This window comes from Chanodichthys erythropterus, chromosome 10 (assembly GCF_024489055.1).
Source record: "Chanodichthys erythropterus isolate Z2021 chromosome 10, ASM2448905v1, whole genome shotgun sequence".
NCBI lineage: Eukaryota > Metazoa > Chordata > Actinopteri > Cypriniformes > Xenocyprididae > Chanodichthys > Chanodichthys erythropterus.
Window position 1 is genome coordinate 30,456,040 of NC_090230.1, and position 27,838 is coordinate 30,483,877.

Sequence of the window (27,838 nt, forward strand, 5' to 3'; positions counted from 1 at the left end):
TAATCAATCCATTCATCCTTCATCCATCCATCTACCAATCAATCAATCCATCCATCCACCCTAGCAATCAATCAATCAATCCATTCATCCTTCATCCATCCACCAATCAATCAATCCATCCATCCACCGAGCAAATCAATCCATCCATCCATCCACCAAACAATCAATCCATCCACCGAGCAATCAATCAATCAATCAATCAATCCATTCATCCTTCATCCATCCATCTACCAATCAATCCATTCATCCTTCATCCATCCATCTACCAATCAATCAATCAATCCATCCACCGAGCAATCAATCAATCCATCCATCCACCAAACAATCAATCCATCCTTCCACCGAGCAATCAATCAATCAATCCATCCATCCACCGAACAATCCATCCATCCATCCATCCACCAAACAATCAATCCATCCTTCCACCGAACAATCCATCCATCCATCCATCCACCAAACAATCAATCCATCCATCCATCTTCAGAGCGATCATCCATCCATCCATCCATCCACCGAGCAATCAATCCATCCATCCACCTACTGAGCAATCCATCCATCCATCATCCATCCACCGAGCAATCAATCCATCCATCCATCCATCTTCCGAGTAATCATCCATCCATCCATCCACTCACTGAGAAATTCATCCATCCATCATCCATCCATCTCCCGAGCGATCCAACCATCCATCCAGCCATCCATCCAGCAATCCATCCATCCATCTACCAAGCAAATCATCCAGGAACTATCTGGATCAATCTGGAATATGCTAGCAGTGCGATAGCATGTAATAGCAACATATGTGCTAGTTTTTAAATATATCCATATTAATTTTCATTTCAATTATTTCAATACAATCAAGTTAAACTAAATGTAAAAGAGAAATGTTGCTTTGCAAGTTTTTTTTTTTTTTTTTTTTAATACGGTGATGATTGACTTAAACCTTGAGAGAAATAAATAGAAAAGCTTCCACATCTAATAGCTAATAATTGACACCTAATATGAGGCGCTTTATCCAGATGTGCTCCAGATGTGCCTAATGAATCCATCAAACAGAGGAACATCAGTATCAAGCCACTCGGACACAAGCAGCCTGTCATTAATGTTCCTGTGATCCCGGAGATCCATACGAGCGAGTCTGGAACTCTCAGGTCGATCTCCATGGCAACACAAACAAAACAGAACATTCCAAAGCCGGAGAAGGAAGAAAGAAAGCCAGTGCTGGAGGAACAAACTGCAAGAGCTTTAATTTCCATGGCTGTTACTGAAAGAAAGCTCCCAGAAACATACGAGTATAAAAGAAAACTTGTGAGGTGCAATGTGAATAATGAATAGTACTTATGAAAAAACTGTTTTTAATGACCTCCACTCATGTGACTCTAGTGAGCAGCCTAATAACAGTGGACTTGTTCTGCACGGAGTGGATTGAGATCACATGACCAGTTGAATGCTACTCGCTTTATCTCTGTAAGTCCATGGGTAGTGGACACTTTATAAAAAGCACATTTATTAAAAGGCATCAAACGTTCAAGACATATCAGACAGCAAAATATCAATGAAATATCTTGTTACCATAATTTACTAATCTGATTATACTGGCTTTTGCCAAAACAAAATAAAAAAATAAAGCAAATCAGAAAATAAATAAATAAAAATGCAATATTTAAAAAAAACAAAACAATAATAATAATAATAATAAAAAAATAATATAATATGAATGTTGCCAAAACAAAATAGAAAATAAAATAGCAAAACAAAGCAAATTAAAATATAAATTAAAAAAAGCAATTTATATATATAATATATTATACATATATATATATATATATGAATGTTGCCAAAACAAAATTAAAATAGAAAAAGCAAAATAATGAAATATAATACAATATGAAATAAAAAAACAATATAACACAATAAAATAAAAATATAATATATTATGAATGTTGCAAAAAAATAGAAAAGCAACGCGAAAAAAAAAGCATTATAATAAAATAAAATAAAAAATATATAATAATATAAAATATAATATAATGCAAAAAAAGCAATATAAAATAATAAAATAAAATAAAAAAATATGGTATGGATGGTTCCCCAAAAAAAGACAAGCAAAGCAAAATGAAATAAATAAATAAATAATTAAAATGCAATATAAAACAAAAGAAATATAAAACAATAAAAAACTAATCTAATATGAATGTTACCAAAACAAGATAAAAAATAAAATAGCAAAGTAAAGCCAAATAATAAAATATAAAATAAAATAACATAAAAAAGCAATATAAAACAATAAAAAATATAAAATATAATATGAATGTTGCCAAAACAAAATGAAAAAAGCAAAATAAAATAAATTAAAATATAATGCAATATGAAATAAAACAACAATATAAAACAAAATAAAAATATAATATATTATGAATGTTGCAAAAATATAGAAAAGCAAAATAAAAAAATAATATAATAAAATATAAAAATAAAATGAAAAAAATATGAATTTTGCAAGAAGAGCAAAGCATTCTAAAAATAAAGCAAAACTAAATAAAACAATATAATAAAAAATAACTGTTCCTTTACTTGTTTACTCCATCTGCACAATTGCTATTGGCAATATAAGTGTATAAAGTTTGTCACACTAAACTGAAACAGACAGTGAGAAAAGACGCTGTACTCGTCAAAAAGATTAAGCACAGAAACACAAACCCTCAAACACACTTGTGTGTCTGTGATCGGTTAATTACGGGTCAACAGCATGTGTGTCGGTCAGCTTAATGAGGACAAGCCTGTTCAGTCTCTACAGACCCTGGAGAAATAAAACAGAGCCACAGTGGAGAAAGGTGACGTGTGACGGGTTCACAATGAACAAGCAACAAATGAGAGTAAAAACTGTAACTGGTCAAACAGAATACATGACTTGATTGAAAGCACAGTATGAATGTCACATGCATGATAACACCAACTCTTTATCTTCTCTCACCAGCCTAAATAAAAGCTTGTTCAAAGTCAGATCAGACCCACACCACTTTCACCCGGCCTCCCTGGCAATGAATCCAAACGCTCGCAATTTTTAGCACACAAATTCACAAAAGCTGTAAATCAAGAGAGCGGAGCGAGCCAGCCTGACATGATGGACGAGTTTTCATTGACTTCTCGATTAAAACCAGATCGGCTCAAACTAATGCTCAACATGCTGCGGTCGCACGGATCGTGCTCGGATTTTACTGGGATTGGCATTCATGGAAAACTCTTTGCATGCTTTTATAAACTTCTTTCCTGTCAAATTAAAAGTCCCTGTAGAAATAACCCTAGAAACAGGGTCAGTTGCTTCAAAAGGTTGCTAGGGGTTCAAGTCATAAGAGCAGAATTCCTGTTTCCTGTTGCGCTTTGTTTTTGACAGGAAATGACTCTGGAAAAGCCTGTAAAAGTCTATATTTAGATACAGGCAATTAAATCTGAATGGATGATTTTTGGATATAGATCCTGAAGTCTCTTCAAGTCAAATCAGCTTGATTTGTAAAGCGCTTTTCATAATACACATTGTTTCAAAGCAGCTTTACATGATGTTATAGTTAGGCGATAATATACATATATTTTGCGACTATATAAAACAATCAAACAGTTGAGATTTGCAAAGCAAAGCCAAAATACAAAATAAAATACAATAAAATAATATTAAATAATGAAAATGAGCAATAAAATTAAACAAAAAAAATAATAAAAAAATAAATAAAATAAAAAATGAGCAATGAAATAAAATACAATAAAATGAAAAAGTAATAAAAAATAAATAAAATAAAAGCAATAAAATAAAAATAAGCAATATAAAAAATAATAAAAATAAAAAATAAGCAATGAAATAAAAAACACAATAAAATGAAAATATAAAAATAAGCAATAAAAATAAATAAAATAAAAGCAATAAAAAAAAATAAAATAAAAAATAAATAAAATAAAAAATAAGCAATGAAATAAAAAAAATACAATGAAATGAAAAAATAAAAATAAATAAAATAAAAGCAATAAAATAAAAATAAGCAATATAAAAAATAATAAAAATAAAAAATAAGAATAAGCAAAATAACATAATAAACTAAAATATAAATAAGCAATATAAAAAATGAAATAAAGCAATAACATAAGATAAAATCATATATATATATATAAGAATATAAGAGAAGAGATGCTGAATATAAGAGAAAAGATGCTGTACTCTTCTAAAAGATCCTCTGGTTTTAACACAAACCCTCAAACACTATATATGGCGTTACATGAGCGCACTATATGTGGATGAAGTTGTAAATCCGACTTCACATATAAAGCTGTGCGATGATATTTTGCGATGATTTAAGTCGTCACATTTATTTATGAAGATGGAAGATTTATTTATGCAGACGATATAAATGATCAAGCTAAAAGTTCTTCTCAACAGCCAGAACCTACTGTGGTATTATGGGCTGGACGATAGTCAAAGCATGATTTAGAGTCGAGTTTTCCTGTAAATGTCCTTTTTTTTTTATATCAGATCAAAGCGTTTGCTCACTTCCAAATGATTAGAAAGCTCAGAATCAGTACCTTGAGCAGCAAAAGCTGGACCGCTCCTCGACTCTTTCATCTTGGCTGAATATCTGAGTGATTCAGAGGTCAGAACAGTTGAACTTTCCCTTTGAAAGCAGAAGATGAAATTGAAAGATGTTGCTTCGCCTCAGTCTCCCGATAGTGAGTGAGTGTGTGTGTGTGTGAGAGAGTGAGTGAGTGAGTGAGTGAGTGAGTGAGTGAGTGAGTGAGTGAGTGAGTGAGTGAGTGAGTGAGTGAGTGAGTGAGTGAGTGAGTGAGTGAGTGAGTGAGTGAGTGAGTGAGTGAGTGAGTGAGTGAGTGAGTGAGTGAGTGAGTGAGTGAGTGAGTGAGTGAGTGAGTGTGTGTGTGTGTGTGTGTGTGTGTGTGTGTGTGTGTGTGTGTGTGTGTGTGTGTGTGAGAAAAACTCCACTCTTTTTCTCCACAGTCAGCCTAAAAGTTAAGACAGGTTCACAATGAGCTCTGGGGTTATTATGTGATCATTTCTTCTTCTGTATTTAATTTAAAATTGAACATTGGTCTGGGGACTTTGCTATGTATTTCCTATTGCACACGATGCAACAACTCCAGACAGGCTTAGTTTGTATTGGTTTGATCAGCGGTTTGCAGAAGCAGCAATGGCATCGAGCGATATTTACACCCAGTCGAGCGATTTGTTTGCTAAACTAAAGAAGTCATTTAGCAACGTTGAAAGGTTAAAAGGAATTGGATTGACGGTCGTGCGAGAGACGTCATCGTGTTATACCCGCCCAGAGCCATAGAAAGAGCTCTGTACCCGCCAATAGCGAGCAAGGTGGCTAAGCCAGTCTGTGATTGGTTCCTGCAAAAGTGTAACAGATGCAGCAGAAATGAACATACTGAGTTGCCGGGCGAAATCAAATCGCCGGCAGATCAGGCTGGGTTTACCCAGTCTACAGTTTAGTGTCATTATACAAAAATGTATTTTTGTGTTTGTTGTTTTTATGGATTTCTTTGTACGTTTGTGTTTGTTTACTGTGTTTTTGTTTGGATTTCTTTGTATGTTTTAGTTTGTTTACTGTGTTTTTGTTTGGCTTTCTTTGTACGTTAATGTTTGTTTATTGTGGTTTTATGGCTTTCTTTGTACGTTAGTGTTTGTTTATTGTGGTTTTATGGCTTTCTTTGTACGTTAATGTTTGTTTATTGTGGTTTTATGGCTTTCTTTGTACGTTAGTGTTTGTTTATTGTGGTTTTATGGCTTTCTTTGTACGTTAGTGTTTATTGTGTTTTTATGGCTTTCTTTGTACGTTAGTGTTTGTTTATTGTGGTTTTATGGCTTTCTTTGTACGTTAATGTTTGTTTATTGTGTTTTTATGGCTTTCTTTGTACGTTAATGTTTGTTTATTGTGTTTTTATGGCTTTCTTTGTACGTTAGTGTTTGTTTATTGTGGTTTTATGGCTTTCTTTGTACGTTAATGTTTGTTTATTGTGGTTTTATGGCTTTCTTTGTACGTTAGTGTTTGTTTATTGTGTTTTTATGGCTTTCTTTGTACGTTAATGTTTGTTTATTGTGGTTTTATGGCTTTCTTTGTACGTTAATGTTTGTTTATTGTGGTTTTATGGCTTTCTTTGTACGTTAGTGTTTGTTTATTGTGTGTTTGTTTATTGTGTTTTTGTTTGGCTTTCTTTGTACGTTAGTGTTTATTGTGTTTTTGTTTGGCTTTCTTTGTACGTTAATGTTTGTTTATTGTGTTTTTATGGCTTTCTTTGTACGTTAGTGTTTGTTTATTGTGTTTTTGTTTGGCTTTCTTTGTACGTTAGTGTTTGTTTATTGTGTTTTTGTTTGGCTTTCTTTGTACGTTAATGTTTGTTTATTGTGGTTTTATGGCTTTCTTTGTACGTTAATGTTTGTTTATTGTGTTTTTATGGCTTTCTTTGTACGTTAGTGTTTGTTTATTGTGTTTTTATGGCTTTCTTTGTACGTTAGTGTTTGTTTATTGTGGTTTTATGGCTTTCTTTGTACGTTAGTGTTTGTTTGTGTTTTTTGGCTTTCTTTGTATGTTTGTGTTTGTTTATTGTGGTTTTATGGCTTTCTTTGTACGTTAATGTTTGTTTATTGTGTTTTTATGGCTTTCTTTGTACGTTAATGTTTGTTTATTGTGTTTTTATGGCTTTCTTTGTACGTTAGTGTTTTTTTATTGTGGTTTTGTTTGGCTTTCTTTGTACGTTAATGTTTGTTTATTGTGTTTTTATGGCTTTCTTTGTACGTTAGTGTTTGTTTATTGTGGTTTTGTTTGGCTTTCTTTGTATGTTAGTGTTTGTTTATTGTGGTTTTATGGCTTTCTTTGTACGTTAGTGTTTGTTTATTGTGGTTTTATGGCTTTCTTTGTACGTTAGTGTTTGTTTGTGTTTTTTGGCTTTCTTTGTATGTTTGTGTTTGTTTGCTGAGTTTTTATGGCTTTCTTTGTACGTTAATGTTTGTTTATTGTGTTTTTATGGCTTTCTTTGTACGTTAGTGTTTTTTTATTGTGGTTTTGTTTGGCTTTCTTTGTACGTTAATGTTTGTTTATTGTGTTTTTATGGCTTTCTTTGTACGTTAGTGTTTGTTTATTGTGGTTTTGTTTGGCTTTCTTTGTATGTTAGTGTTTGTTTATTGTGGTTTTATGGCTTTCTTTGTACGTTAGTGTTTGTTTATTGTGGTTTTGTTTGGCTTTCTTTGTACGTTAGTGTTTGTTTATTGTGGTTTTGTTTGGCTTTCTTTGTACGTTAGTGTTTGTTTATTGTGGTTTTATGGCTTTCTTTGTACGTTAGTGTTTGTTTATTGTGTTTTTGTTTGGCTTTCTTTGTATGTTTGTCCTTGTTTACTATGTATTTATGGCTTTCTTTGTATTTTTGTGTTTGCAGAATGAAGTAACTGACCAATCAGAAAGAATGAAGTATTCCAGAAGGACATGTAATTACCATCACACAGCAACCACAAGAAATCATTCAGTTTAAATTGTGTCTCCAAAGAATCTAGAGATTTTAATAGTCAATATGCATATTATTAACACTGCACAAATTTTTATTGCAAAATGTTCAGATAAATAGCTCTTTTGGTGCATTTTCATTCATTACAACAGCTCTGTACAATTACATTTCTCATTTAATAAGGACTTGGTAAATACCCTCATCAGGACATGATTAAATTGTTTCTTCTATTAAGTGTTTGTTCGGCTGCTCCAAACATTCACTGCAACTCTGAACGCCGGAGAACTGAAAATAGTCCATGTGGTTTCTGTGAATGTCGGTTTAATAATTGAGCCCTATGTTCTTGCTCCCAAAAATGACAAGTTAGAAAGTGCCACAAAACATCTACGCGCTCTCGAGTCAAAACCGCAGCGCTTTTGTTGACTTTTATATGCCGAAAGCCGCAGTAACCTTTTGCTGGAAGTATTCTGAGCTTTAACCACCATCCGCCAACTCCACAGAGCTGACAACACGCCCGGACAGACCGCTAAACCCTGGACGCGGATACAACTGGAGCAGGACATGCAAGGTTCATATTCATTGGGAAACAAGAACTAAAGCAGTAGATGGTAAAGAGGATGATGATTTATGCAGTAAAGACCTCCAAAAAGGCCCCATAAAAGTGGACTAATCAAGTCTTCTGAAGTAATACGATAGCTTTGTGTGAGGAGCAGACTGAAATCTCCCAGATATCAATCACATGTGCAGATAATTAGACCTAGTGCCAAGTTTGAACATATGTGAAGAACTACTTTGATCACAGAGCTTCTGTATTGTATGATTATGCAAAACATCTTTTGTGTTGGAAAAAGACTCATGACTCATTTTGAGGTTTAACTACTTTAATGTGCATCCTTAAACCTAGAAATCTACTGTATCATATTTGATACTAGGGATGCACCGATAGGATTTTTTGGGACTGATAACGATACAGAGTTTTTGTAGTACAGTGTTGTTGACATGCCGTCATTTTACGCCGGACTGCTTCACAAACGAGGATCAATTCAACACAAAAGATGAACATGACGGCACATGCTAGTGGATGAGTTGAATCAACTCCACAGCAACTACATCAATTTATCCACTAACCATTCAGAAACGTCTAAAAGTTGTAACTTCTTCCTGAGTCTCTCCATCAGTGTCGACTCCGGTTTGAACAATGTAAGGCTGAACAATCCTCATTTTGGCTGCGTGAGATTCTCCAGCTTTGTTGTTGTTGAGCTGTTAAAGCTCCGCCCTCTTCTGGAAAGCGGAGCTCATTTGCATTTAAAGGGACACACACAAAAACGGCGTGTTTTTGCTCACACCCAAATAGGGGCAAATTTGACAAGCTATAATAAATGATCTGTGGGGGATTTTGAGCTGAAACTTCACACACACATTTGAGACACCAGAGACTTATATTACATCTTGTGAAAAGTACACTTTAAAAGTACAGAGCATAAAACTAAAGCATTTAAATATCATCTTACCAAGACATTATTGGCAGATGCATTTGATCTGCTATATCTATTATAAAGATGTCATTGGTTTACATTCTAAGAATTAGAATTTAATCACTCTTTGTCCATATAAACATCAGCATCTGCAGCAAATTTTGTTTGGCCGTCTGAATAAAATTGAGCTGTTTTTTCCTTCATATTTTCACTATATCAATCAGACTATGAGCCATAAAAGCCTGATGCATCAAATATGATACTTGAACAAAAAAAAAACATATGCGGTTTAATAAATGGTTTAAGAAAAAAACAGATCTTTCAGACTATTTTTTCATATGTCAAGCTTTACACCGGGTTAAAAATGTAATCAATTTAATCATCTTACCCTTCACATAAAGTATAAGGCCTGTTAGTCGGGACTGTGCCAGACCGCAACCACTACTTTCAAACCAAAACCCTTCATGGAATCCTTGAGCTATTCATCAAAGACATTAGCCAAGGAAATCTGAGGCTGATGAAGCCCAATGGAAAGCATTCATCTTCCTGTTCTCTTAAACGCCTCATGCTTATGTAACGCTAGATTATTGTTCTGAATGGAATCTCGACCTGCTCTTACCTCATACTCATACTCAAACACACACGTGTGTGAAACCTATACGGTATGTTCACATGCTACAAAAGCATTCCAAGCCTTCCTGTGTGCGATGGGTACGGCAGTGAGCAGAGCGAGGTCAAAAGAGAGCCATCAGGGAATAATATAGCGCTCAACACTGGCAGACGGCTAAAATTAGAGCATATTTGTTCAGCGTGAGTATCAAATGTCAAGCTGACAGAAAGCAGACAGCTTTGTGAGGTTAAACACTGATGGGAGGCGAGCGGACGGCGAGACGGACTCTTGACTGAAGCAAACAGGGAGGGAAACTTCAGCAGAAGAAACCGAAGAAGGTATCCGTTTCCGTCTGGTGCTGTAGTTAACGACACACAACGGAATAGTGAAAGGCCAGTTATGCTATCTGTTACCAAAAAAGGAGCATGAAGCGATTGGAAAGACAGGAACACCTACTGTTTTCCTTCCTCGCATACTGGAGCTCTGGACCAAAACCTAGTGAGATGACTTGTTGTCTAGGCTGTGGTCAACTAAATCAGCATCTTAAAAGATTAGTTCACTTTCAAAATTAAAATTTCCTGATAATGTACTCACCCCCATGTCATTCAAGATGTTCATGTCTTTCTTTCTTCAGTCGAAAAGAAATGAAGGTTTTTGATGAAAACATTCCAGGATTATTCTCCTTATAGCGGACTTCAATGGAGCTTCAACATGATCCCAGACGAGGAATAAGAGACTTATCTAGCGAAACGATTGGTCATTTTAAAAAAAAATATATAACTGTATATGCCTTATAAACACAAATGATCGCATTGCACGTGCTTCCGCTTTCCGTATTCTTCAAAAAGCTTATGCTGAATGTCCTACGCCTTCCCTATTCAACTTACGGAAAAAACGGAACTGGCGCCGCGTTCGTTCTGTAAGTTGAATAGGGAAGTCGTAGGACATACAGCATAAGCTTTTTAAAGAATACGAAAGTGCGGTTTTGGCGGAAGCACTTGGAAGGCGATCATTTGTGTTTATAAAGCATATACATTTACTTTTTTTAGAAAATGACCAATCGTTTCTCTAGATAAGACTCTTATTCCTCGTCTGGGATCATTTAAAGCTGCACTGAAACTGACATTTGGACCTTCAACTGTTTGGGCTCCATTGAAGTCCACTATAAAAGGAGAATAATCCTGGAATGTTTTCATCAAAAACCTTAATTTCTTTTCGACTGAAGAAAGAAAGACATGAACATCTTGGATGACATGGGGGTGAGTAAATTATCAGGAAAATTTTATTTGAAAGTGAACTAATCCTTTAACTGGAACAGAACCACAAAAGTGACTCGATATCAGAACGTTTATAATTTAGGCTGAATTAATTTGAACTGGCTTCTTTAAAGGGTTAATTCCATAAGACTTCCATTCTTCTTCTGAAGACAAATTGAGATATTTTTGATGACAGAATGCTGTCAGATTTCCTTCTATTGACTGCCTTTGCAACTTCCAATTTGACGCTTCAAAAACTTCATAAAGAGTTCGGAAGACTAATCTATATGAATCGATGGGTTTAGTCCAAATTTTCTGAAGAGAATCGATCACTTGTTATGATGAATTTAGATTTAATTTATGCTTTTACTCGCATGTAAACATTGATCAGCAGAAGCTCAACCAAACCTGCTACACTTGTGAGAACAAACCTCTTGCAGACGTGCTGTGAGAATGAACCTCATTGGTTACGCAGTGCATTTGATCTTCCGGAAAAGGTTTGTTCATATGAATCTGCTAGGATAGAGCGGCTTGAAGTGTACATTGGAGAAGACTCGCTCCCTCAATCAGAATCAAGGAGACGAAGGTCTGTCCATATAAACTTTTCTCGTCCACTTCACGAATTGGAGCACAATTCAAAATGGTGGCAGGGATTTCCCAGAGGGGAAAGGTTTAGGAAAGTTCAGGAGTGCGTGTCTGAAAGTGGAGTGGAACGCAGCCCAGGTCAACATATACATGCAGGGAACAGAAAACAAACCAAAACACAATGAAACTAAGCAGAAAAAAATATAACCCTGACAAAAACTATAATAGTATCTCAAAGATACTAAAATAACACAGGTAATGCAAAGTGTTTTCCAAAAAGGTTAACTTTCAAACAATGTTTTATCAAGTCGTAGTAATTAATTATACTTCCTAACATTCAAAATCTAATTGCAACTCTGCCTTCTGTTTGCTACGTCAATCAAATACAATTCAAATTTTGGAGAGCATTCCAAATTAAATTCTGAATGTTCTAACTTCTATGTATTCGACAAAAGAAAGAAGTATAGTAATAAATGAACATTTCTCTTAATTGAGCTTGTGTAATGTACGGCTGGGTAAAAAATATCGATTTCTCAATTTTAATCGATTATCCGTTTTTACGAACCGATATCGATTCTTAAATCCCAAGAATCGATTAGTCTAGTCTGTTTTCAGTTGATGAATGAGCAGAATATGCAGCGCCTCCCATCCAATAAATCACAATAATCTTTGTTACTTTTAATATGAAGCAAAGTCTCAGATTTCAAATGACGTCCATCTTATTATGAGATTCAAAAAATAAATACCGTTTTGGCGCTGTTTAATGTGGCGTGACGGATCGCTTTAGCGCCTCAGTTAAAGAGAAGCATGTGATCATCCTCTCCTCCGCTTTAATACCAGTTACAGCAAAATAAACATGAACATCTGAAGGTATGTTAAAATATACAGTACAACTTACTGAAATCTGTATCGTGTCTCGTGTAATCGCTCAATCAGTGCTTCAACCTCAGCTTGTAAACAATGTCACGTGACGTCACATTTACCTCAGAAAAACATATTCAGTGACCATAAACTCATTAGTCAGCTAGAAAAGTGCTTTAGAAAGCAACATTCTGATAAATATAGCTATGCACCGTTACATATTCATTATAATATTTAATGCATGTTTGAATAAATCAGTTGACAGCCACGATTTAAATGTTTAAATTAAAAAAAAAAACTAATTGGAGTAGAAATATGATTATGTAATTCTAAACTTTATTTATTATAAAAAAAACATGATTGAGTGTAATTTAAGTGTTTGTATATTTATCTGAGTGGAGCTCACAGACACCAGGATGGATTAACTCAATGGTTTTAGTTTTCAGATTTGGCTCCCTTGTTCTGCAATCCAAAGTGTTTCTGTTTAGATGCCGTATATCTTTAGGCATATTTGTACCTAGTAAGTTAATTTTAACCTTCAATATTATAGTAAAGTAGTACCAACTGACTCCCATGTGTAGTTTACAGCATTAGTTGAGAGATATACTGATATACTACATCCAAAATAATCAATATCGAATTGCCAGCATGGGAATAGAAATCGAATCGTGAAAATTGTGTCAATACCCAGCCCTAGTGCAATTTATTCTGGGATTGCCCCACTTTGAAGGACACATGCAATGCTGAATTCAAATTGGGATATGTACTTGTACTTTCTGGCACAGCCTTCATGTCTATGATCTATCTATGATGCCGTCTAGTTAGGCAGCACAATAAGTTTCGGAACAGAGATTTTCTTTACTTTGGCATCAAGTCATGCAATTCTAGAAAAGCCAAAAGCAGTTCATGTCATGAATAGACCATAGCATCTGATTCAACACGCTTAAACGATAATGAAAAACAGTGCTGTTTTGATTGGTGCATTTCACAATGCTAGCATCTGATTAAACTTGCCTCTGTTACCAAGAGACGGGTGTGTATCGATTCAGCTCACGCTAGTTAATCATTCACAATGAGATATGTACGAGATGATGATAAAAAGGCATTGCATAATGAAGCATCAGACACAATCGTTTTGATAACGTCATTCTGGGATGAGTGAATAGCATGAAACCATTTCTACAAGAAGTCACAAATACCACTACGTCACAATTACACACAACACGATTTGTTGTGAAGTTCAAAAAAATCAATTGTAATTGCTTATGTTGGGATTATACAATCTTGTTCAAACAAAATCAATCAACGATGATCATGTTTGGTACAGTTTAAACAAATTCACTAATTATGTGCAATTATCCCAAAAAGACGGCAAATGAAAAGCCTGCAAGTTTGTTAAACACCTTTTATTTTAAAGAAATAAAATAATCAAGACTTTGAACAAAGTTTTTATGTTTTTAGGCTCTACTTGAGCAGGTTTTCCTGCTTGAATGTTATTTTCCTCATATTCTCCATTGTTGCAGCTCCTCTCTTCCCAGTCTGTCAGTAACGCTATGTTTAGTTCCTGTCTCTATGAAGCCCCTCCTCCGAAAATCACAATGTGCTCTGATTGACTGGTTGGAGCAGTGTGCTCTGATTGGCGTTTGGGAAATGTCCCGCCCCTTACCATAATCGCCAGTTTCAACACGCTACTAACAACCTCAACCAGGCCCCGCCCCTTTATTTTACGTATGAATTATTTAAATGAGGAACATTGTGAAGAAAACTCAAGATAAAGAGAATAACTGGGACTTTACGGAGCTTTTTCATGCATAGAAACTCATTGTTTCTACACTATTGAACGGAAAGACTCTTTGAATGTACATTCGGATAATTTTGGCTCCTTCTGAACTGAAACAGCAGTAAAAGATAAACTCCCCTCCCTGATAAACCATTCTTGTCATTGCACACATTATTTATCGTGTTTTAACAGCCTTGGTTAAAAATCAGTCCAAATAAACCATTCCATTCCCCAAGTCATGCCGGATCCCTCCCACATCTGAAGGTCAGACCACTTCGAGAGGCCACGGACAAGCAAATATTATGAGGAAACAAGAGCATCATCGGATCATGGGAGCAACGATGCTGAGCGTCACCCACGGCATTCGCTCGCAGAGTAAATCCTTCACGCAGACATCCTTCTAGGGCTCTTAAAATAGTGTGTTAGTGTTTTGTCTAAGAACGAGAGGAAAGAACATATTAAATTTCATGTTGATAGATTGGGTCTCGGATGCATTTAGAAAAATCTCCCAAGACCCATCAATTATTCAAAGCAGACTCCAGAGCGTTCCCTAGTTTTCCTTATTAACGGAAACAATTACACACAGAACAAAGGCTCTGAAAGATTCTGAACAACTTTTTTGTCTGAAGGTTTAGTTGATCTATACTCTCACCACATGGTTAAATCAAACTCAGACCTCAGAGAAACTTCTGCTTTACAACCTGCTGCGGCACATAAAGCTGTCAGGACGCTCCAGATCCAGGGCTCATCTTCTCCCGGGACATAATCAGAAACATCCACTCAAGTAAACAAATGACAAAACACTTCCTCAACACATCAAACACGACTTCAGGACTTTCTGCCTTAGGTGCGAAACACTTCTAGATATACAAGTGTAACATCAAATTTCAAAAACAAAATGAAGAAATGTGCTATAGTATAATGTCAATTTCAGTAAATACATATGCATCTATCCATCTATCTATCTATTATATCAAGTGTCTTATATTATTGGAATCCATGACTCAAGACGGACAAAATGCATTGTACCAAATTTTCGGGTATTTCAGATTTTTTGGAAAACCTACCTTTTGCAAACTAGTCCTATGGTTTTTGGCCTAATTAGAATCAAATCAGTGCAGCAAGATTCTCCGTAATAATTATCAAAAAAAAAAAAAAAAAAGTTGAAATTTCGATTCACGGTCACTTCAAAATGTGCCACTTTTACTAAAATGGCTATAACTCTTGTACAGAATGAGATATTTTCACCAAACTTGGTACACATATGTAAGAGCTCGTTCTGTGGTCATGTGTAAAAGGACATGGCGACTGGCCACTTGGTGCGCTATAAAAAGGAGAAGAAAAAAAAACATGAAAAGGGCTATAACTACTTCACCGTTAGTCCGATTGACTTAAAAATTGGCATGCAGTGTCTTTGTTCCATGCCATGACTGTCTATGAGGACATTGACTTATATCTCAAAAAACATGGCCAGCATCGGCCAATGAATTTTGAGCAAGGTTAACGGAGACCGATCAGAATGAAACTCGCTGGTCCTGTGAGAAATTCGAAGGGGGCGCCTTTGTGTTTTTCACATGGGATTGTGTATCGCATGATTTTTCACATACCACATGGTAGAACTCCTCATTCTGAGCAACTTTGCCTCTAGGACCACAGCTGTCAACTGAATTGTTCGGTAAATATTGGAGATTATTTCAAAAAACAACTTTGGCAAACTAGTCCTGGTTTTTGGCTCAACCTTGGTAACTGTTAAAAAGCTTTAAAAACGATATATTTCCTATGATAAATTGCCTGTATTTGATATAAAAAGTCTTTTCCCCATCTATGATCAAGATGGTTACAGGTTTGCTAATTAAAACATTATACTTTTTTATGCATGTGCTTAAAGGCCTTAAAGAGCCTGAACCCCGATAACTGCTGCTCGCAGCTATATTTTTTATTTAAATGTATAAACATACTAATACATATGAATAAAATTAAACCTAATTTATTAGTATACTAACTATTAATAAGTAGTAAATTAGGAGTTAATTGAGGCAAAAGCTATAGTTAATAGTGAACGTGTTCCCGAAATTATAAATATATTTCTGTCAAACTCGTGTAGTTCAACTATCATAGTGAAGCAAAAGTTCTTGCTGAGCAAATTACAGATACTTATAGCTTCGTTCCTTTAAGTGCTGAGTTTTGTTACTGCCACAGTAATGCAAGAAAGCATGTCAAGCATGCAGAATGGGACTGATTTCTTGCAATGTTTTGAACAAACATTCATGTGTGCGTTTGCATAGAGTACGGTTCTGACCTTACTCATCTCTCAAAGAGCCGATCCCAGACTCTGGGACTCGCAGACAAAGGCGGCTCTGTGGTGCAGCGTCTGGCCTGTGACCATGGCAATATCAACACTTCACCGTCGCTCCAAAAGCAACACTGGCAGCTGCTGTCTCAACCTCCACTACGAGATGAGATTAACAGCAGGTTCCTGATGACAAAGGATCGGTCTTAATGCACAGAGGCAAGCTGGGAAACCGGAGGCAGCGTCCCGGGCGGATCAGAGCACCGAAGCGCTGATGCAAAGTGACTTATCTGACTGATTCCAGCTGGCAGCTCTCAGTTTGTTGACGGTACGCACTTTATAGGACGACAAATCAAGATAACATCCATTAACCACTTCTGAAAATCTGTGAGGAGGTTTGACTTTCACAACGAGATTCCCTGTCATACTTTAATTCTTTAAGAAGTCTTACACATGAGAGTCGTGTTACTCGAGTTGACAGTGACTAAGTTTTACTGTTTTATGACCCGACGCCTTCAGCTTTTATGTTCCTGATGGCTAATAAATCAAACGTTGAATCTCTTTCTCTAGTGTAAGTCACACTGCTCTATGGGACCAAACAGACTCAAAGATAAAGAGAACCATATCCAATATTCCTGTGATATCTATCCCTCAGTACTGTAGGAAAGGGCAGATGGATATATTTAAAAATGTTCACATTTGTTAAATTTCAAAAACATTTAATTAAATTGACCTCTTCTGAAATTGTTAGCTTTCTTATTCTTCTTCCGCTTAAGTCTATGGCAGGCAGCCCATATAACCCTATGGTAAAAAGTTACGAAATTTGGTACACAGATAGAGTACAGTCTGAAATGTTACCATAGCAAATTTGGAGTCTCTACTTCAAACCCTCTAGCGCCACCAACAGTTCAAAGATTCACTCATGTTTATGCTCATAACTTTTGATGTGCAAGTCCTAGAAACAAAAGGTTTCCAAAAGGAAATTTCCGAAAAACCTACTTTTTCGAACTCCTCCTAGACCGTTTACCCAATTTGCACAAAGTTTGGTATGTAGCATCTACTCACACTCCAGGCAAAAAGTTATTAAGAGATTTTTGATCGGCCAATCTGTTCTCGTATAGTGCGTAAACGAATTTGACGGCGAGCACTCCAAAAATGGATTTGATGCTGTATCTTCGCAATGATTTGGTGTATTGACACAAAAATTGGTATTACAGGCATGACTTGAGGTACATGCACAGTATCATCACAGCAACACCTACTGGTGCAGAGATAAGAAAAATGTCTCTTTTGGGCATCTGCCATTTTGAATTTTGTCATAAAATGCCGTTTTATGAACGCATCATTACGTTACTCAGTATGATTCATCGAGGCCATGTTCTGAGAGGATCTGTAAAGTTTTAGTTCAGCGCACCCTAGTGGTCAAGAGATTTAATGAAATTTATGAAAATGCTTATAACATGAAAAATTCAACATATTGTCATTTAACTTGCATCATTAGATTTGTCGGCTTATGTCGAGTCCTACAATACCAGATTTGCAATATTCTACCATACTTAATGTCCGCCATATTAAATTTTATTCAAAACCTACTTTTTCGAACTCCTTATACAAAATTTGTCCGATTTGTATGAAATTTGGGTATGTAGCATCTACAGACACTCATGACAAAAAATTATTAAAAGATTTTTGATAGACTCAACCGTTGTTTTATACTGCGTCAACAAATTTGACTGCGATCATGCCAAAATGGATATGCGGCTGTATCTTTGCTTAAGTTTTGTGTATTGACATAAAACTTGGTATAGGTCATCACAGGCACGACTTGAAGGTGCATGCAGAGTTTCATCATAGCGCCACCTACTGCTCAGAAGTTATAACCTCATGATCACAGATGTCCACAAATATTTCATTTTCTGCTCTTATTTGGTTTAACCCCGTAACTTCTGCTTGCAGCTATATTTAATTATTTTTGTTAATATTTTAAATTAGATTTTATTTTTATATTTTCTGTTTGTATTTTTTTGAAGTGTTTGTAATTTTGTCATTTCCATTAGCTTCAGTTTGTCTATTTATCTTTTAATAAGTTTTAGTTGATTTATACAAGTACTTCAACTTAAATTATGAAAAATACTTCAGCAACTAGCTGAAATAAGGGATTTTATTTCAGTTAATGTACAAATATAAATAAATAAAATAATTTTTATTTAAATAAATTAAAGTACATCATTAACCTCCAAGCATGTTCAGAATTACGATACACCATTTATAGAAATAATTTAAGGCATGAGTTTATATTTCAGGTATTAATTTGTATATTTTTGAATCTGCATAATGCAGATGACATTGGCAGTATATTTTTTTCACATTGTATTGTTGTGAAATACTTAAAATAAATAATAAAAAAAAGAATGCCTGATGCAAAAAAAAAAAAAAAATGTAATTGAATTAAAAAAAGTGTCTGATATTCAGCATGCACCAGTCACTGTGTCAGAATGGCAAAAAGTTACTTAATACTCTTAAGTAAGAGCAGATGGGCGATTTGCGGCGAAAGCATTTATGACAACCGTACGAAACTCAAGCAGCAGTTTTGGCTCGCCGTCACTCTCGTAAAGTGGTTTTGTGCGACTGCGGCATGTGTTTCAGGCCTCGACACATCCAGGGTGCGGCTCCAGTGATCGGCCGGCTGGCATGAATCAATCCAGCGCAGAGGAAGGAGAACGTGAGAGGAAAATCTTTAAGTATGAATCAAAAGAAAACCGGAGATAATTTCGCCCCGAAGCTGAAAAGTTTAATGCGACCAGACCAAATAAGGGATAATATGGATCTGGTTCCAGAGTTTTCCGCTGCTGGTGTCAGTCCCTCCATCTCCCCCGCTCTCAGCTGCCCGGAGAGTATAAATAACTTCCTCTGACAGGAAGAGCCATTATCTCCCAGAGGAGCTTTGCTGTAAAAGCGTCACGGTCCTGCTCACACGGTTCCACGTGTCCTACGGGCGGATGAGGCACAAGACCACTTCATTCGGTTGAATTAGCCTCAGCCAACATCTGCGCGCCCCTTCTGAAAACATCCAGAGGAGCAATTAATACATCCATCATGCTCATCACAGCCGGGCAAGAGCGGTCGAAGTGCGGTGTTAGTAAAATTACTTATGAAATGTTCATTGTAGGGATGTCTTGAGCAGATCTGAAGGATCATATTGGAGGTGATTAAGCATTTTTTAACTGATCAGTAGTCACAGATACAGCCAGATAATTTCCATACTGTTTATCAAGAGCAGTTCAAATTTGCATATGGTCACAAACAAGCAGAGCCGATGATAATCAGGTGCAAAATAGGTTAAGAAATACTTTTTGGGCATTAAATAATGGTGCAAATACCAGTAAATTGACTAGCGCAAACCTTAGTAAATCACGCTGCGTTATTAATTTAAAAACTCTGCTCCCATAAATACTGCGTCTGAATGGGAAAATCCTATAAAGTCAGCCGCGTAAATAACCCTGTCCATGCCTTTTCATTGCTAGTTTCTCATAGTAAATCCTGACAGTAGATTTTTAACGCTAAAAGAGTGTTCGCGCTAAATCTGGCCCAATATTTCTTGTTTGTGTTATGTTTTGTAACGTTTACATTAATACACTACCGTACAAAAGTTTGAGGTCTGTGAGATTTTGAAAGTATCCATAGGCTAAATTTTTTTGATCAAAAAATATAGTAAAAATAGTGAAATATTTTTACAATATAAAATATCAGTTTTCTGTGTGAAATTATTGTAAAGTGTAATTTATTCCTGTGATCAAAGCTGAATTTTTAGCATCATTACTCCAGTCTTCAGTGTCACATGATCCTTCAGAAATCATTCTAATATGATGAAACATCAAGAAACATTTCTGGTTATTATCAATGTTGAAAACAATTCATATTTTTGTGGAAATACATTTGTTTACTTTGATGAATAGAAAGTTCAAAAGAACAGCATTTATTTGAAACAGAAATATGTCTTTACGGTCAGTTTAATGCATTTCAAACTTTTGAACGGTGGTGTATATAAAATGTTTAAATATTTAAGTAAAAAATGAATAAAAATAAAGAATATGACAATTTAAAATGTGTACACAAAAAAACATGATAGATAAACATTATGGTTCAAAGAACAAAGGCATTCTTCCAAAATATCTCATGAGAGTAAATAACGACAGAATGATAATTTTTGTGTGAACTATCGCTTTAACTCGGGCTGTTCAGTTCTCAATTCCCCCCAGGACTCTCTTTTTCTCTTCGGTCATTGCGCAGTGACGTGTGCATGGCATGTGAGGCCACTCTTTCCACTCGGTGCCCAGCGGACAGCCAAGCCGCAATCCCATAAAAGGCCTTCCTTTGTGGCGAAGCAGCAGATAACAAGAGACATATACATCCCGATATCTCAACATCCCACAGTTTCCGCTCCTGTCCCTATCCATTACACACGATTGAGCCCTGGATTTGCAGAGCAACAGGTTAAAGCAGAGCAGTACCAAATCACCCATGAGCAAACAACAGAAATACGATTACTACACTAAGCATTCATCAGCGTACGGCTTGAGAAAAGCCATGCCAGCATCTCCTCACTTAAAGCACTCCAGCCAGTGCCGACTGCCAAATCCGAGCATAGATTTATGGTCACAGTGCTTCCAGACTGATATTCCTGGGGTTTAAAGTCTCCGCTTGAGTGTTAAGAGTGCAGCTGGCGCACTGGAGCTCCTGTGCTACGGATTCATCTCCATCGCAGATGATACATAACGTCCCTCTGAGGCCAGAGTTGCATGTGGAAGCCAGGTGAGAGACCTGCATTTGGGGGCCGTTCATGGACATGAAGATCAATGGGAAATAAGCTGAATAAATGAGCCAGATGGCCTGTGTTCAAGCAGAACTGATGGGTGAGGTTTTCTTGGCAAATAATATATCCGGCAACCAAACGCATTAACTTTGTGTCTTACTTGGACTTTATATGCATTTCCTGCAGCCGCAAACAGATGCCTGTTTTTCCTGGTGGAAATCCTTTGGTAATATAACCTCTAATGTGTTATATTAAAAGTTATATCCCTGAATGATATTTTTAAATTTAAGTCAACATGCAACTAATTTTAAGGCCATAAAATGGCGTGTTTCAATTGAAATAGTATATGTAGTAAAAATAAAAATTGTAGGCCAGGACTTGAATCAAACCTAAACCTAAGAAATGTTTGCATTGCCAACAGCCTTATGTGACATCAGCCAGAGTGTTAGAAGTGTTAATCTAGTCAACAAAATGAATGACAAAAATGTTAGTTGATGAAGAGATCTTTGTTTTTTGTCAATATGTAAACAAAGGAAATTTTTCCTCATCATCTGCAGCTGTCTTGTGTGGTGTGCCCCAGGGGTCTATTTTGGGACCTTTATTGTTTTCCCTTTATATGCTTCCCTTGGCCTACATTTTTCAGAAATACAACATTTCATATCACTCTTATGGGGACGATTCTCAGTTTTACCTTCCAGTAAGGCTTTACACCATTGTTTCATTCAATATGTTATTGAAATGTGTAAAGTTAGACCTAAGAAATGTTTCCATTGCCTTATGTGATCTCTGATTTTTGTCAAAGGTAACAAAAATGAGATGGAAAATGTGCATCATGATGACAATCACATGAATTTAATTAAAGCAATGTTGACCAAAATATCAGTATAAGGAAAAGAGAAGAAAAATCTGTTTTGTTTTTTCCTTCAAATAATCCAATCATACAGACAATGAATAACTAAGACAAAAATGCACGTTTACACATTGTTTTTGTTAAAGGTAAAAATGTCTGAATTTTATCCTTTGGATATTTATTTGATCAATGATACCAGAATACAGTCAGACCTGAGCGTTTGGATTACTAATAAAGTTAATAAATAAATTGAGAATCACTATTTTTCTTGTTTAAAATAGCGATCATGATTCTCCCACGATTCTAAATACACAATTAAACAAAATAGCATGTAATTTACTAGATGTTCTGACAAAATGTTAATTGCTGCAGTCTATTTAAATATATATTTAATTTTTTTTTTTTTTTTTTTTTTATTGGATTGAATGAATGATTCAATGACTCACTCATAAAGACTTCACTTGCTTCATTACTGGATGAATCAATGTTTTTGAACAAATCTCTTGAATGAATGATTCAATGACTCACTCATAAAGACTTCACTTGCTTCATTACTGGATGAATCAATGTTTTTGAACAAATCTCTTGAATGAATGATTCAATGGCTGCGTCCGAAAACTGGAAAATGCTGCCTTCCGAGGACACATTCCAAGGTAGTAAGGCATCAAGGCATGTCCGAATCCAATGTTAGCTTCACTTCCTCTCTCATGAGATACCTTCCTCAGATCGATTTTTGAAGGAAGCATAGATGTATCCTTAGCTGCCTTTGATATCCCACAATCCTGTGCTTTCCATTCTGTGACAGTTGAGCTAGAAAAAATAAAGATGGCGTCCGAAGGTTGCGTTTGCTGCTCAGTTTGTGTATAAATGTACAATTTTGATCAACATATTTCAATTTTGATATCATTTCTATCGAGAAATTACTACTGTAGTAATTAAATATTTGTTTAGTTCTCACCAAAGCTCGCGCTATATTGCTGTAGATCATTAAACTGTTACGCTGCCTCAGAAGTCTGTCCGAAATCAGTTTCGTGAGGTATCTTCATGCACAAATGCTGCCGTACAAGTCATTCTCTTATAAGATAGCGAGGCAGCAAGACAGCTACCCATGTTTTCGGACGCAGCCAACGACTCACTCAAAGACTTCACTTGTTTCATTACTGGATGAATCAAAGTTTTTGAACAAATCTCTTGAGTGAATGATTCAATGACTCACTCATAAAGACGTCACGTGCTTCATTACTGGAGGAATCAACGTTTTTATATCTTGAATGAATGATTTAATGACAAATACATGTTTTATTAGTCACTTGTCGCCACCTACCGGTGTAGCGATGTAACTAATACAATCTTTATTTGAAGCGCAAATCTATTTTGATCACTTCCGTGTTTATATCTGAACTATAAACTTTTATCCCAGTAATTCTGTGATAAAATGAATTGTTGTAAGACAGAAATAATGATGCTGTGTGGTTGAAAAGATTTTGTAAAGTCAATAAAAGACCAAAAATTCATTTTAAAATAATTTGCACTGTTGAATCAATCACAATTACACCAGGAACATGTATTAAGAAAACATTTCACATAATCTTCCTATAGTCCTTCCATGCATCGCCTGATACGCTGCTGAGAAATATGAATACAAGCACTGTTCATACAGGATAAGTTTTTAAGAAATAGATACTAACAACAGGAAAGACAACAGGTAGAGAGAGAGAAACAAGGACGATCAGATCTCTAAGTAAGTTTGAGCAACATAACAGGGTCCATGGCATCGCGCCATCCCGTATCATCACCCAACAGCCTGACGGCACTCGCTAGACAACATGCTGAGAATGCACAGATCACAAAAAGAACAATATGTCTCTCATGCACCCATTATTGACATTTAAAGGGCAATTTAAAGTTTGCATGACATGTAAAGGTGACACTCACTTTGGAGATGGTGAGAGGCATGCTGAAGTCCTTGCCACCCTGAAGTCTGAAGCCCCATGGGGAAGGTCCGATCAAGGACACGCTGTAGCTGCTGCTCATGGTGGGCCGGGTCACTGTCGCTGGGAGGCAGAGTACTAAAGTCCAATTCACAGCCTGAGAAACCAGAGCAAAGTCTTGTTGTTGTTGTTGCAACAGGAGACAAAGCATGATCTACTGAGGTCTTTGACACCTAAATACATCCTTCTGCAACTCTGGAAGCATCAAATTAATTAATATGAAGAGTTCAGTTGCAAAAACCTCCAAGTCTGTCTGACACCTATGTTTAGGTTTAGTAATTTCACTTTAAAAGGCAATGAAAAGATTATTAGTCAGTTATTGAAATGCCTTATTTTCAAAAAATGTGACTTTAGTCAATTCATTGGTATTTTGTGTCCATGTGTGCTTTTTTTGCAAAATCAATGGACAAAACATGATAAACACTTGCAGCTCTGCAATTTTAAGCCGGCTCATATGCACGTTGTCATTCATCTTGAAATCATGATACGATTCGCATCTTCCGATTGGTATTATACATTTATTGATTGAACTGGAAAATGTTACAGGTTTCTAAATAAATCCGAGGACAATATGGTTCATAGTCCAAATTTATCTCTTAAGTACAGATAAAACAAAAGAGCAATCTCTATTTATATAAACGTGACAGGAGGGGGAGCAATCTTGTTGTGCACAGGCAAGTATTTTAAGAGCTTACGGGTGAGCGCTGCAGTTGTTGTTGAGGTAAAACCCTAGTAAAATCCAGCACAAGCCAAATAGAAACATTCCAGAGGAACGGATTAGACTCTGGGGGTCTCATTCAGGAATGTCCCATGGATGCTTTTAGAAGTTATAAGCAACGTCATTCACCTGCTCTCCTGCCTTTTAAAGACTAAGAGCGACCGCACTACGGAAAATATTCCAAATTCATCTCAAACTGACCTGGTTCTTTCCACACCCTCAAATCAGATCTCGTTTATATCCGTCAAACTCTCAGACATGCTTATTAATGTATATTTATATCATGCTGTGGATTTTCCATGCCCTGTTATAAACTGGACATATGGGATGACAACAATGTGGATGACAACAAACACTAGATGATGCTAAACAGGTGAAGTAGTGCCAACGTCAGCATCACCAGCCATCTGTTTAATGACTGAATAACAGAGTTGCATGGAAATGAGAACATGAACCTCACGAGTTGCTCAAAGATGAGTGTGCATCATGTTATATATGTGACTATGGAATGAGTCAGTGAAGCTGATGCAACGCTCTAAGGGTGCGGTTATAGAGAACAACATGTATTGAGAACATCCTGAATAGAGAGAATGAAGCGATTTTCCACGCCTGAAGCCACTAGAGTTGTGTGTGTTTGCCACACAGGCTTCATGTTTACTCATCTTATCTAGATCAACAACAGTACTGTGGTTCAGACAGACTTATAATAACAGTATAAGTGTAGTTAATGCTCTTTAATTTATGATGAGGCTATTAGGCTATTAGTTTCATTCACTAATCATGCGTATGCACAATTTGTGCGCAAAATCTGCATTCAAATGTTTTCACGAACAAATCATGATTCGCCAATAACCTTTGTAATAATTTATTATAAATTTATGAAAAAAAAAAAAAAAACTAGAAAAACTAGGGTGGCAAAGGGGTGGAAAATTTCCAGTATTTCCAGAAACTTTCTGGATATTTGGAAAGTTTGTGGAAGTTTACCGGAAATTTTCGAACCCTTTACATCCCTAGGAACAACGGACATCAGATGTACACTGGGTGGCCTTATAATTGTGTAAAGATTAAATTATTTTATATAGACATTTAATCATCATATAGGCCTCAACAAAAGAGTAAGAAAATCTATGTTAAGCCAATAAATGGAGATCGTTTGGGCGTGTTTTATGCAAGTTACTAATTTCGCTCATTTAAAACACTCCAAATTCATTAACATTCGCACAAAGTTAAGAGCAAATTAATGTGCGTAGTATTGCGTATTGTGAATTCTGTGAGAATATCTCCTATGCGAACGGATATGAAATAATCCACGCAATTATTGGTGAATGAGATCCATTGTTTTTTTAAAAAAAAACCTTCTGATATGTCCCACTTCAACTTCCTGTTTCAAGAGGAAATACATTAGAAAAAAAATTTAATTACATCCATCAAACCATTTCAGTTGGTCATTTAGTGCAGCCAGTCAAATACAAAACAAGTCCCTATGAAACCAAAATTGAAGTTTTTAGTATGAACATGTTAGCCTTACTGTCCAAAACAATGACAAAATTTACATTTAGAAGATATAAGCGTTCAAATCTAACAGTCTCGTCACTTCCACCAATATGCATCAATGATTTTGATGACATCACTCTGCACTTTAGTTTCCCGTCAGATCTTCTGTCCAATCAAATGCTCTCTAGAATCTAAAGTGTCCCGCTCCCTAGATTATAAAGACGCTGAAGCTATAACTAAAATCTGTCACTTGTCAAACACTTAAATTACACTCAATGATGTTTTTATTATAAATAAAGTTTAGAATTACACAATCATATTTCTACTCCAATTAAGTTTTTTGAAATATAAACATTTAAATCGTGGCTGTCATAACTGATTCATTCAAACATGCATTAAATATTAAAGAACATTAAAGATTATAATGAATATGTAACTGTGCATAGCTATATTTATCAGAATGCTGCTTTCTAGAGTCAGTTTTCTAGCTGACTAATGAGTTTATGGTCACTGAATGTGTGTTTCTGAGGTAAATGTGACGTGACATTGAAGCTGTTTTATTGGCGTCTTTCTGAGGTTGAAGCACTGATTGAGCGATTACACGAGACATGATACGGATTTCAGTAAGTTGTACTGTATATTTTAACATACCTTCAGATGTTCATGTTTATTTAGCTGTAACTGGTATTAAAGTGGAGGAGAGGATGATCACATGCTTCTCTTTAACTGAGGCGCTAAAGCGATCCGTCACGCCACATTAAATAGCACCAAAACGGTATTTATTTTTTGAATCTCATAATAAGATGGACGTCATTTGAAATCTGAGACTTTGATCCATATTAAAAGTAACAAAGCACAAAGATTATTGTGATTTATTGGATGGGAGGAGCTACATATTCTGCTCATTCATCAACTGAAAACAGACCAGACTAATCGATGCTTGGGATTTAAGAATCGATATCGGTTCGTAAAAACGGATATCCCGCCCTATCTTTTTGTTTCAGTGGAAATTACATCAACACATTGAATAATGCTGCGCTTTCCAAGACACTTCAGTGGGCCTTTAAGTTTAAGACAACACAGTGTTCAGAATCTGTTCCATAATGCTTCTGAAATGGACGGCATATGTCCGTCACCATATGAACTAAAACTGTGCTTGAACACCAACACGGCTTTCCACTGATCTGTCAGTCACGGTTGGTTTTCTTAAGGTGCGAACGGAGCCAGGCACGACGTGATGCCAAAGGCATTGCCTGGAAAATGGACAACCTTGTGCATCCAGCCAATAAAAACATTGCAAAACATTTTATTTAGTGAAATAAAGTAACTTTACATTTCGGACTCCCAACACTCTTAAAAACAAAGGTTCCAAAAGGGCGTTTTTATAGCGATGCCATAGAAGAACCATTTTAGGTTCCATTTTTTTTCCTAGTCTGAAGAACATTTTAAAAACTTTTTTCACTATAAAAAACCTTGGATGTTAAAAGTTCTTCATAGATGCCAATAAAAAACCTTTATTTGTGAATATTAGCTTAAGATCAAAGCCAAACATTATATTGGCCAGAAACAGCAGAACTTTCTAGTTTATGGAAAGTTCCATTTAACTGAGGAATTACCT

The 27,838-nt window shown here is 35.8% G+C and overlaps 1 protein-coding gene across 4 annotated transcripts in view; it reads right to left on the reverse strand.

Annotated features, from left to right (window-relative positions):
* pdlim5b (PDZ and LIM domain 5b) overlaps positions 1 to 27,838 on the reverse strand; it is a 102,302-nt gene that overhangs the window by 69,791 nt on the left and 4,673 nt on the right. For all 4 annotated transcript variants that reach the window (XM_067397305.1, XM_067397304.1, XM_067397303.1 and 1 more), the window contains exon 2: positions 23,953 to 24,105. In XM_067397305.1, the coding sequence (XP_067253406.1) occupies positions 23,953 to 24,051 (99 nt within the window). In that variant the 5' untranslated portion in view covers positions 24,052 to 24,105. The remainder of the gene's footprint in view (positions 1 to 23,952; positions 24,106 to 27,838) is intronic.